At 32.0% G+C, this 12,998-nt stretch overlaps 1 protein-coding gene across 2 annotated transcripts in view; it reads left to right on the plus strand.

Moving 5' to 3' along the window:
• Window positions 1-12,998, plus strand: part of LRPPRC (leucine rich pentatricopeptide repeat containing) — a 92,251-nt gene that overhangs the window by 26,753 nt on the left and 52,500 nt on the right. For both annotated transcript variants that reach the window (XM_006909635.3, XM_025045076.1), the window contains exons 15-22: window positions 5,762-5,789; window positions 7,399-7,456; window positions 8,520-8,626; window positions 8,858-8,935; window positions 9,273-9,317; window positions 9,668-9,772; window positions 10,758-10,888; window positions 11,579-11,664. In XM_006909635.3, coding sequence (XP_006909697.1) covers window positions 5,762-5,789; window positions 7,399-7,456; window positions 8,520-8,626; window positions 8,858-8,935; window positions 9,273-9,317; window positions 9,668-9,772; window positions 10,758-10,888; window positions 11,579-11,664 — 638 coding nt within the window. The remainder of the gene's footprint in view (window positions 1-5,761; window positions 5,790-7,398; window positions 7,457-8,519; window positions 8,627-8,857; window positions 8,936-9,272; window positions 9,318-9,667; window positions 9,773-10,757; window positions 10,889-11,578; window positions 11,665-12,998) is intronic.

Below are 12,998 nucleotides of genomic sequence, written 5' to 3' on the forward strand. Positions count from 1 at the left end.
AAAGATAAAGGAAAGAAAAAATACTGAATACATATTAGAGTGGACAAACATGCTGGTAGAGCCAGATTTTAAAAAAAGAATCCATAATGCATTATGAAGTAAAATATAGTAACATTTTCATATAGTTATTCCTGAGAAAAGGTTGGGAAAAGTTTTTCATATTTTTTAGTTAGTTCGAATGTCAGTTACATTTCACAAACCCTAGACTTCTTTAAACAAAGTATTTAGATTCTAAAGTTGATCTAGTATGGTGGATAAAAACAAATTGTGTATTCTGATACGTATCCAAGTCAGTCATTGAGCTTTTATTGGCTCAGTGATTAAAGTATGCAAAGCTGCTTGCCCCTCTAGTAAGTGTGTCTGGTTGCTGTGTTTTCTCTATTTTTGCTTTTTAATTTTGTGTTACCATTATTGCTGTCAGATTTTATACTGTCACTCTTGACAACTTTCAGTATATTTACCTTAAGTAACCTATACACACTTAAATAATTTGCTATTTCTGATTTATTGTGGCTGAAAATTAGGTAATGAAATTACCGTAATATAGAAAAATAAACAGTTCTAAATAAGAACATGCATATCTATTTGTTGTTATTTTGTGACAAAGATTTTGTGGCAGCTATTTTGATTATTAGAACATAAGCTCCATGTTTGTTTGGTTTATGGTGCTTTCTTCAGCAATTTCTTAATACCTGCCACATGATCAGTGCTGTTGAATTAATTACTTGGACCTTATTTTCTGCCTCTGATTTTAGGCAAATCTTTTAATTTAAAAGTATTTATTGTTGAAATTGAAGATTGTGAAATATTTTAAATAACGTACAGGAATTTGTCCTTTATTCTGAAGAAAGTAGAGTGACTTGTGCAGTGTGGAGGCTTGGCTGAGACAGGGATACATTTAGAATCTATTTTAATTTCAGACATTTTATTTTTATTTCTAGAAATTCACTTTGGGTTTTTAAAATATCTTCCATGTCTACTTAACATGTTCGTGCTTTTTTATTCTTTCTTGACTGTATGGAGATGTTAATGATGTTTCGATGTCCTTGTCTACTAATTCTGTCATTTGTGTCATTTCTGGGTCTGTTTATTGATTTTTCCTCCTCATGCATCATACATTTCTGCTTCTTTGTAATTTCTGCTTGGATGGCAGATGTGGATTTTATGCTGGTGGATATGAAATTTTTTTGTATTCCTTTAAATATTTTTGAGCTTTGTTCAGAGACAGCCTTGAGTTAAGTTACTTGGAACAGTTTTATGCTTGCTTTTATGCTTTGTTAGCCAGGACTTGGAGCAGCTTTAGTCTAGGATTATTCCCACTAAATTAGTGTAACTCCACTATTGAGGCAGTATCCTTCTGAGTACTCTACCTGTTAACCCCTATGTATTTGAAGATTATTGGGAATATGAACTATTCTAAGCCCTATGTGAGTTCTGGAAATTGTCTTTTTCAGAGCCTTCGAAAAGGACTCAGGTAGTGTCCTCACCTTCAGATTATTAGCTCACTCACATGTGCTTTTCAGTAGTCAGTTAAAGACTGAGGACAGCTCACTGCAGATCTCCAGAGCTCGCTCTCTGTCAAGGTCTCCCCTCTGGTACTCTGTCCAGTAAAAATCAGTTTTAACTAGTCCTTTCCAGGAAAGTGTTTTAAGTCTGTATATTCTAAAACTACATTATGTTGATGAATTTTTCTTATTGTAGATACAGAAAAGTTTCAGCTTGTGGTAATATGGTATTTTCATAAAAATATGTACATAATTGAAGCATTTGTGACTAAAGGTGATTTTTTTTTCCCCTCCCACTCCAAAAACTAAAAATTCAAAATGTCATATCATTATAATCTATTATCTTTGTATTAATATAGCCTTCTAGTCTTTCAATACTGAATCAGATAGATGTATTTTTAAAATCCCTTTGTCAGTATATGCAGTACAACTATTGAAACAGTCACCTATCATGTGCTTCTCAAGATCCTGTTGTACTCTAGCATCTTTGGAATCGGCTGAGTGGGAAAGAGAAGACTGAATACTGATTGGCATTCTCAGTAGGTCGAAATTAACTACTTGCAACTCCTATAAAGATTAGCACATAAGAGATTGACTTAAAATTACTCCTTACCAAAAATAATTATTCATAGTTATCAAAAATGTCAGAAGTTACAGAACATTAAATGAGATTGCGTAGTCACTTTAGCTGATCCTAAGAGAAACTTAGATATGCATTTCAGTATTGGAATGCAATTTTTGGGATGCTCGTTAACCTTTAGTATGATCTGCGTCCTAGTGGTAGATCTAGGGTCTATGAGGCAGTAGTTCTTAGCATGTGTTCTGTAACCTGTTTTAGCCCAGATTAATTGTTTTTTGCTACCTTGAAATTTTTTTGAAAAACCAACAAACACTATTTTCTTCATCTTTTTAGAGTAGTATTCGAATGGCAAGTTGGTATTTCTGTAAGTTGATAAACTCAAGAAGTGGTCATTGATTACCAATCAAGTGTGATGCTTTCCTAAAATTTTTTTCAATTTATAAATTGTTTATTAACACATAGAGGCAAAATTACCTGTTGAAATTAAAATTCAATACTGCTTAGGGGGAGAGTCTTTAAGATTCTTAGGGAATTTTTACTTTTAAACTTTAAAAAAAAATAAGGCTGTTTTTAAGAGTATATTTTAAAGGGCATTTAGATCTGACTGATAAAGTTAGTAAAGTCTTATGTCAAATCTGGGGCGAGAAGATGTTTATTATGAATAAGACTTTCTTCCTAATAGCACTAGCCAAACAAAATTCAAATGAGAAAGAGGAGATTATACGTTTTATGTATTATTGATAATTCCACCATCAGAAATATTGAGTCACTTCTGAGAGACAAAATGTCACTGAAGCTAGTTCAAAACTTGGCCAGGAATATATCATATCATGAAGAAAAATGTTTCAGAATTTCCGTGAAGGCATCTAATTCTTTGTTGTGCACAGAAAAGAGTTCTGTGATCTAACGAGGGGTTTTCTGACCCAGTGACAATAGTCTGGACTTGGCTAGTTGAGAGTCTGTACCGCTGAAGTGGTGCTGCTATTCATACATTGAAATGCAATCAACTTTCTGACACTAGTCTTATTGAAAGTCACCACATTAAATGCCAGATGTTAAAAAAATAAAAATAAGGGATTGTAAGGTGACAAGGTCCTTCCAATCTGTGAGGTCAACCAAGGGTTGCCTCGCCTAAAAATATATATATATAATAATAAATAAATAAAATGAAAAAAATGCATTTGGACTTCTAATCACAGTGAAAAAAACTGATCATTTTAAATTAACAAAAAACAAGATAATGATCAATAACAACATAAATCTCAAAACATAGTCAAAGGGGACTGAAAAGTGCTGGGTGAATTTTGAGTTGAGATTAGTAGTATTTTAGCAAGAGTACAGTGGAGGTTTGGGGCCCGAAACCAGATTGCAGTGCATTAGGGAGTGAATATGTAGTAAAGAAATGTTAACTATTTTTTACAAACTGTAGCTTTAAAAGATTCTTCATAGGTTTGTTTTTTTTTTTTTTTTTTTTTTTTGGAACCCACACCATTTATCATGAAGCTTCCCATTTCAAGGTAGTGCTTTAAGTTATTTTCAGTTGTTTTAAATATATGTACAATTTTGAAAGTTTATCTCCATGCCTTCTCACGGTACTTCATACCAGGTCTGAGGGCAATTTAACATCTTAGCAATATTTTTTATTCTATAGTAAATTAGTATTTTGATCAAAGACATGACTAAAAGAGCTTTTCTTTAAAAAGAAAACTAGCTTATTATTGAAAGTTGGAATAGAGATGCAGAATTTGGACCAGAGATGGTGTATGTTTATTTTTTATTATAGAGTTTTCAAATATTCACAAAAGTAAAACTCCCCATCACTCAATTTCAACAGTTAAAATTTTGGCAATCTTGTTTCATCTCTTTCTTTCCCATCCCTACCCTCCTTTTTTCCCCTGGACTGTTTAAATTACAGATCTGTCGTCTGTCTATAAATACTTTAATATACATCTCAGAATTTTAAGTAAAAGAACAGAACCACTGTATTCTCACACTTAACAAAATTTATAGTAATTGAGATTTCATCAGATTCCCAAAGGTGGGGAGGGGTACATGATACAGCAAATGTGACAAACCACTGCAAGCGTTGCTACATAATATTGTACATTTTTAGGCATTGACCCCATCTCTGTAAACTCTGATTTTCCTACTCCCATCCCCCATCCCCATTCCTTAGATGTGATAGGCATCTAGGTTAAGCGTCCTTGGAATGAAAGCTGTCCCTACCTAACCAAAAAAAGATACCTAATTTTTTAACAATATAAATTTTTACCATATTGTACTCTTTATTCTGCATTTATCCTCATGTCTTGAGATCTCTTTTTTCACTTATTTGTAAAAAAGAAAAACTTTTTTTTTTTTTTTTGCATGTGGCAATGCCAGGTAGTCACAGCAGGCTGCTCTGTATGTAATAAATAGTTGTAATTTATGTAATAAATAGATGAAAACTCTCTTGTGATAGTTGAGGGATCGTTTCCCACTACAGCCTAGAGTTAGGATTTTTAGGTCAGTTTATCATTTTTTCTGTTAACCGATTTCTCAAAGAAACTTATAGACATTAAGTTTACAAAGCTTAAAAGTAGTATAAAACCAATGTTCATTGATTATCCTGTTTTGTAAATGATTTCTCATTTAAATAGGCAAAATTTGGGTGAGCTGGGGTATTTTTTGCTTTCTTTGAAATAATTTCAAATTTGCATAGTTATAAGAATAGTACAGAGAACTCTTGTATCTCCATTTATTAACTTTTAGCATTTTGCCACTTTATCATTTATTCCATCAGTCTGTGAATCTATATACATATATACACATACAGATATATAAAAGTTTTCAGTACTGTTTGGGTTGAGGTTACATATATCATGACCCTTTTCCCTTAAATATATCAGTATGTAATTACACAGAACAAGGATATGATGTTTCGTAACCACAGCACAGTTAGCAAGTTCAGGAAATTTTAACATTGATGGAATAATTTTTCTAATATAGTTTATGTTTCAGTTTTATCAATTATTTTCTTTTATCGTATTTTCTTTCTTCTTGTACAGAATCCAGTTCAGGGATGAATTAATTGTCTTTTCTCTTTAATTCACTCTTGTCCGGAACAGCCTTTGTCTTTTATGACATTAACATTTTGGAGAATATAGGCTACTTATTTTATAGGATATTCCTCATGGTGGTTTTCCGTGATTAGCTTCAGATTATACATCCTGGCTGAAGTTCCAAAGGAGTGATATTCTGTCCTCAGGGAATGAAATCTAAAATCACACAATGTCCATCAGCATCTCATTAGTGATATTAACTTTGATATCCAATAGAGATGTTGTTTGACTTCTCCATTATATGGTTACTGTCTTTACCACTACAAGTAATAAGCAGTCATAGGCAGACACTTTGAGACCATACAAATATTGTGCTCCATCAAGCTTGGACCTCAAGATTTAGGGATGGTTTCTAATGATTCTTGCTCAAACTAACCTTAGTTTTGAAGGGGTCAAAAGTGAGAGTCAACTTTTCTAAATTAAATTACCTTCTCCTGAAAATTCAACTTGATTTTGGAAACATTTAGTATTTATTTTAAGGCTTTGATCTGTATGCATTGCATATAATAATTGCTAGTGTGTTTTAACTTAAAATGATTTTTAAATTATTTTTAATCCTTTGCTGCCCTCTGCAGGTCAATGAATGTAAATCTTTGGAGCAAGGTAAGTACTAATTGTGCAAATCATAAGGGGATGTATAAAAAACTATTAAGAGCAAAAGTTATAATAGCTCTATACATTTATAATGTATTGTTATAAGTTAATGAGTTTAGAATCTTGAAGTGACATTTGGCCATACAGATTTAATAATTTTTAAAACGTATACATATATATACATTTGTGTAAGTGTATATATAAATGTTAAACAGACCAATTTTTAACTGCTATATTTTTAAGAAGTTAACTGCTTTTATGCAGTAAATACAATTATCCTCATTTTGAATTGCAAGAAATATTTGTAGCATAATAAAATCAGAATGCACATTATTGATTAGAATTCCCAATTAAATATTTTTTAAAATCTAAGTTTCATTCAATTTTGTTATTAATATTATAGTCTTTCAAACTATATAGTCAGTTATAGCTTATGGTTGGGATAGTTATACTTGGAAGTAATTTTTTGACTAGAGTTTTTATTGGTTTATTTATTGAATGTATCTTTGTTCCAAATTTGGTGTTAAATGTGGTTGTCTTATATTTAATGTATGGCTACAACTTCTGATAGAATTTGTCTTCTACACGTATCTTTGTTGGTTAAAAAACAGTTTGTAGGTGAAGATTGTTTTGCTTTGATTTTGAACAGTTTCTACCTTAACTATCCTTTGAATTGCCGCTAACTGCAACACAGTGTTCATGGTGGAGTGAAGTGGAATGTGGTTAATTTTGCTTAATTTTTCATGTTAGCAAATAAATAGTAGTAGAAATAACTGTAGTTTGAGTAGTTAACACTTATAATATGTGCCAGGTGTTACTTTAAGAGCAGATAAATTCAGTGTTAGACTTATATAAAGTAGTTCATAATTCTTAACTGACATCATTTTGGAAAATAATTGTGATTCCATTTTTATTATCTTCTGCCCAAGGATATATAGTCAAATACTGTGTTCAGAAGTTACAAGTCAGTGCTCTAGCTTTCGTAATAATTTTCATTATAAAATACATATTTGGATCTTTTTTAAGAAAAATCTTGCCAGCAGAATTAATGTTGAAAGGTAAGTGTTGTGTATTCAGTTGATAAGGATCCAGGAGAATAAATACATTATAACTTTTGACCCCTTTTGATGCCATTAAAATGACTATGAAGAGGTTGATAAAAAACTAAAAAAAAAAAAAAAGTTATTTAGTGGTATAGGATATTTAATTATTTCTGTAATACTTCATTTAAAACAAAGAAACCGGTCCAATTTTAACAAGACCAAATACAATATGAAAAATAATATTGGTTGACAGTTTCTATAAGCAATTCCCATGTATGATAATTCATTTAAAACAATATACAAACAAATCAGTTTAGAGGCTTTGTTAGTGACATTTTATAAAATATTGCAGTTTTCCTTCAACATGGGTTTGTTTTGTTTTTGTTTTTAAAAGACAAACCTATTATTTAAAAACGAAACAACCTCCTTGGCAGGTGGGGGTGGTGTTGAATTCCTGTGATAAAGAATAATACCTGACTCGGGAGAGGCTTTATTATTTCAAGAATTCAATTTCAGATTGTATTTATTCTTGTTTGCTTCTCTTGCTGCAATGCGCGAATTTTCTGTCTTACCAGATAACAGAACTGTTGTACAAGGATGGACGTTATTGCCAGGAGCCTCCAGGACCAACGGGTAGCGTTTCAATTTTGATGATTGTAACTTATCCACAAGTCCATTCTTCTGTGTAATGATGGGCTGGGAAGATTACAACAGTAAATGTTTTATTTTTGAAAGTGAAATATGAAAATCATATATTCTAGGTCTTATTATATGAAAAATGAAAGTCTTTTTGTCAAATAATGTAATAAATTATATTTAAGTGGGAAAAATTTATAAGACTTTTTTACTATTTTATATGTTTAAAGATAACTAACTACACTTGCGAAACATTAAAACCACATAAACACTAAAGATTACTGATTTTTAAGCCTACTTTCATCGGTACTATAAGAATCATTTCCTCAATATCTGAAAAGAAAAAGCCTCCCATCCCTGTATTTAAAAAAAATAATTATGAGAAAACCAAACACCTCATAGACCTCAAAATGTTGTGGTTATCAGTATAAAGATTTATAACCAAATGTTTTCTGTAGGAAGGTACCCTTCTTGAAAGTTCACATTTTCTATCCTAGGTATTAACACATGGCCCTGTATATTTTATGCTTGAACGCATAGGAAAATTACTGTTGTTACGAAACATCTTTGTTAATCTTGGTTTTTCATTGGCTAATAGGCAGCTCTCCACAGGATTACTGTATCTACTTATTAAAATTACTTAACTTTCTATACTCAACATTTAACAATCCTTTCTAATTTTATTGCCCACAAAAAAATTAGTATAGAAATGAGTACAAGGCATTTATTTATTCTCACTACTGTGAATTGGACAGGAAAGGGGTAAGGCCTTGGGCAGAACCACTTCTGTCATAGAGCGGTGGAAAAAAATAGATTGAAGTAAGATTCAGTACTGAAAAGCTGTCACTCGGTCTGAAAATAATTAATATTCCTTTCACTCACCAGTTAGATATGTGCTCCCAAACCACATAATCTCTATGCCTCAGTGATCATTGTTGCCATTTCAGAGCCTCTCATCAGGGTGACATCTCACACCAAAATGATTTCTTATAAATTAATCTTGATAACATGACAGTCTCAGTAATTTTAGTGGAATGCTTTCTCTTGTTTTTTTCCGCAGAAGCTGTTGGCTATTTTCTTTATAACTTGATTGACAGCATGAGTGACTCAGAGGTACAGGCCAAGGAGGAGCGTTTGAGACAATACTTCCATCAGCTGAAGGAGATGGTACCATTTCATTTTTTGCTATATAATGCCTGTCCTGCCTGACATGTATCTATTAGATTTGAAATTGCTGCTTTTAAGTACAACCAGACCACTTCTCAATGACATACATGAGTTGGAGACTTAAATTATGTCTGAGATAATTTCTGTTAGACAAATTTCAGTTTGGTTGTCTCAAACTCAGGGGTTTTTGTTTTTGTTTCTGTTTTTTTTTCCTCCCTTCTTTTTGCACAGAATGTAAAAATTCCTGAAAATATCTACAGAGGCATTCGTAATCTACTGGATAGCTACCATGTTCCTGAATTGATTAAGGTGTGTGAGAAATACTAATCAACTTTTTAAATGCTTACTTTATATCTAAAAAGCATGTTAAAATTTTATTTAAATATGCTTAGGCAAAAAAAAGTTTATTTAAATGACAACAGTTAAAACAAGGCTTTTTCATTGATTGTTGGTAAATACTGTTTATATATTGAAGAATGCATTTAAAATATTTATTAAAATGGATAATAAAATATGAAAAGAATTTCTGGAAAATTTTGGAAAGATGGAAAAATAGCAGTAAAGTGAGGAGAGTTTCAGTTTGCTTTTGACATTTGCTAACATTTTTCTATGTGTTTTTTAATTCTAATTTAAATCTCAATTTTAGGATGTTAGTATATTGGTTGAAAGAGAGAAGACAGACTCTCGAAAAGTAAGTAGGTTTTTGAGTAGATTCTACATTCTATAATAACCACATTTAATGAGAATTCTATACTGTATATAACTAGTGGTTCCTAAACATTTTGCCATTGGTATACCACTAAAAAGTTGGTAAAAGCTATTCCCCTCTCAGAATAATCAACATATCTAAGAAATTTGCATACATATAATCACATGAGCTTCGGTGAACCCCTAGAGTCCATCCACAGATACCCAGATTAATATTCTTGATAGCATTTATGACATTTAGGAAGGGTAAGTTTAAAAGGCAGAGTGACAAGTGGTACATTTTCTTTTTGTAGTGAATTTCTTTTTTTCTTTGCATTTCTGTGGACTACACAGCTTACATCATCTGATTTGGAGTCTACTCTTGAAAAACTAAAAGCTGAAAATCAACCTATAGGAGATGTCCTAAAGCAGCTTATATTAACGCTTTGTTCAGAAGAGGTAATGTTTAAATATTTTAAATATTCTATTAGGGTAAAAAATTCTTTATAGATAAGTATAAGCAAGGCCAAATACAATATTTATGATTTTTACAATTGATTATTATATGTCATGCCTGTGAAGAATGCAATTAAATGAAAGGTTAACTAATTTTAGCTACACCTTGAATGGCATGTTTTCGAGTTGCTGTAGTTTGTTTACGATAATCTGCAAAGTGAATGATAGTAACAGCCGTGATAGGTTTATCATACATGCCAAATGTCCTTTCAAGCCATGGCTCCGGTCTCTTATATCTAGATTGTCAAGCAACTGATACATGCAGTAGTCATTTGCAAGTCAAATATTACGAGGTTGTTAATGCAAGGATTGAAATTCCATTTTCCTGCTGGAAAAAAAGCTCTTTCTCTGAGATAAAGGGTCTCTTGCCTTTTTTCAGCAGGCGTCCAGCTGTACTTTGTGTTTATTTTAGTGTGTGTCTGCAATTTGTGGCATATCACTAGACTTTTTCAGTTTCTAGTTCAATATGATTTGGTCTTATGCCTGTGATTTTAGGGGAAAAATATAACTGTCTTTAAGATTATAACATAGTACTGTTAAATTCTAAAATATTTCTTCACATGGATATTTAACTAGACTGTGAGGAACTTTGCAATGATATATATTTCTGTGTATGGAAATTGGACATGAGTAGGGGTTGACCTGATACATATTTAACCTGGAAGTCTTTTTTATAATACAGTATCAAAGCTGAAACATCAAATTTGGCATAGTGGCCTGTTTTGCAGTACAAATAACAAATCTTTTAAACCCTACATAAATATCTCGCCTGCTTTGTGAAAGGTGAATAAAAATATCAAGAAGCAAGGTGAAACTAATAACATAAATCTATTTTTAAAGTATTCTTTTTCTACATTTCAAACATTAAATCTAGAAATTTTATGTTTTCTTTTATATTTATTTCTTCTTTTTCACTTCTGTTCTTTAGAACATGAAAAAAGCTCTCGAATTGAAAGCAAAATATGAACCAGACATGGCTGTTGGTGGCTATGCAGCTTTAATAAATTTGTGCTGTCGACATGATAATGCAGAAGATGCATTGAACCTGAAACAGGAATTGTGAGTACCCTGGCACTGAAACAGATCTTCAGCATTAATGCTGATATACAGTCCTGGTGGATCATGTAGATTGAACATTACTCTCATATAATATGATTAAAAATTTTTTTGTCATTGTTTTTAAATTTCATAATATGAGACTGATTAGTTATGGCTTGTTTGCAGCAGAGTCTTTAAATATAAGACATTCTATTCCTTAAAGCCAAGGTTTTTTTCCCATATTACATCATAACAGTGGTGATGGTATTTTTAAGGCTTGTTGAATAGTCCTCTTGCGATACTGTAGTGTAAGCAAAATTCTCTCCATTTCTCAGGTATCTTTGGTTTCCCAATTTTGATTTAGCAAATGAAAATATGTCTTGGGTATTTCAGTGTCCATGACGAAGTTAGAATCATCTGACGTGCCATGAAGTGAGAGTTCTTTCATTTGTTCCTTCATTTGTATCATTTGCAGATGGAGTGGTACAATTTTTATGTAGTGTTAGGGTTTTACTTCTTGTCACTTTGAGTATAATTATATGCAAATTTGTATGTGGCTTCAAAAAACAAACCATAACTTAAATGTAGGGGCAATGTTGTTAACAATTCAGACAGTGTGATTTTTTTTTGAAAAGTGATAAAATGTATATTGCAATTCTTTTTTCAGTTAATTGACTTTTAACATACTATAAATATTGCTTTAATTTTTAGTGACCGTTTAGACTCATCTGCTGTCCTTGACACCAACAAGTACGTAGGCCTTGTAAAAGTATTGGGAAAACATGGCAAACTCCAAGGTAAGCCTGGGCATATAAAGGACCTACGTGATTCAAGTATCTTGCCATCGGAATAACGTGTGAATTGATATTGATGGTATATCATGTCCTGCAAAGTGCTTGAACACTTTGCATACAAATTTGCATGTGAATCCAACCAGAGCTGCATGGACAGTGTAGGCCATTAGTTTTAATGGATTGGCAAGCTTGTCATTTACATTTGCACAGCTCAGTGCTTTTTGCATTTCTGCAGCTAGTTTTTATTAGCATTGCTGTTTGGATTGAGTTTGAAGATCATGACTTATGGCACAATTTGCTTATATGCCTGCACTAATGGCTTTGTTTTTGCTTAAGAATGTCTGGAGGCTGAACATAAAACCTATAAACATAACCTTTATTTAGGAATGCGAATTTTGCAGTAGTCTTTGTCTTAATTTTTAATGACATTAATAAAATGTATACTTTAACGAGTTTTTATTTGGAAGTTTGCAGGGAAAGCCTAGATGATTATATAGCTGATGAGCATATTCTAATTTTCTCATTGCTTAGATAATACTGAGCCTAATAAAAATACACTTGATAATATATTCTTACTATTTGCTTGTTTCTTGATTTTCTCATTGGGTTTTATTTTGAAATTCCCTTTTTAGCCTTCCTCTCTTCCTCTTATTCCTAGAGAAGATTTAAAAAAAAATTTTTTTATAGTGAAAAATGTATGGATAGAATATTTGATTTGAACATTGAATTTTTCCTAGGAAGCATAGCTAATATAGAAAACTCTATAAGGATTAGCCTGCTTTTTTAAAATCACTTTTTGTAAAGCGGTCAAAACATTTTGCCTGTGCAATAATTAAGAACAACATTATAAAAATGCACTTATTCCATATCCTAAAATGTTTGTTTCTGCCTTCCTAATGAAGCTTAATGAATCTAATGTATTAACATGCAGTCTTTTGGAAAGCTTTCATTGGCTCTGCTTGGCTAATTAGTATCGACATAGCAAACAGGCCCTATCGGTATCAGACCATTAGTCTGGCTGTATATACAGTGTAAACACATCTTTATTATCTGGCTTCCTGACAAGCCATCTGCTGAAGAAACAATGGTGTGATTTAGCAGATGTTAGCTCTGAACGATAAAAGCATCCATTTAGGAGGATCTTACAGCTATAGGGCAGACCGTACAGGGTTACGTGGTGCAGAGTGGGCACACAGTCCCTGTCTATAATTTGTAGTCAAAGTTGCAGGGAAATGATAAAACCATGCTATTGTGGATTTATAATTGTAGTCTCGTTTAGAAATGCAAGTAGTAATTAACTTGAAATCGGCATTATACACTAGAATTTACATTCCTGC

Source organism: Pteropus alecto, unplaced genomic scaffold, assembly GCF_000325575.1.
Source record: "Pteropus alecto unplaced genomic scaffold, ASM32557v1 scaffold131, whole genome shotgun sequence".
In the NCBI taxonomy this organism is placed as follows: domain Eukaryota; kingdom Metazoa; phylum Chordata; class Mammalia; order Chiroptera; family Pteropodidae; genus Pteropus; species Pteropus alecto.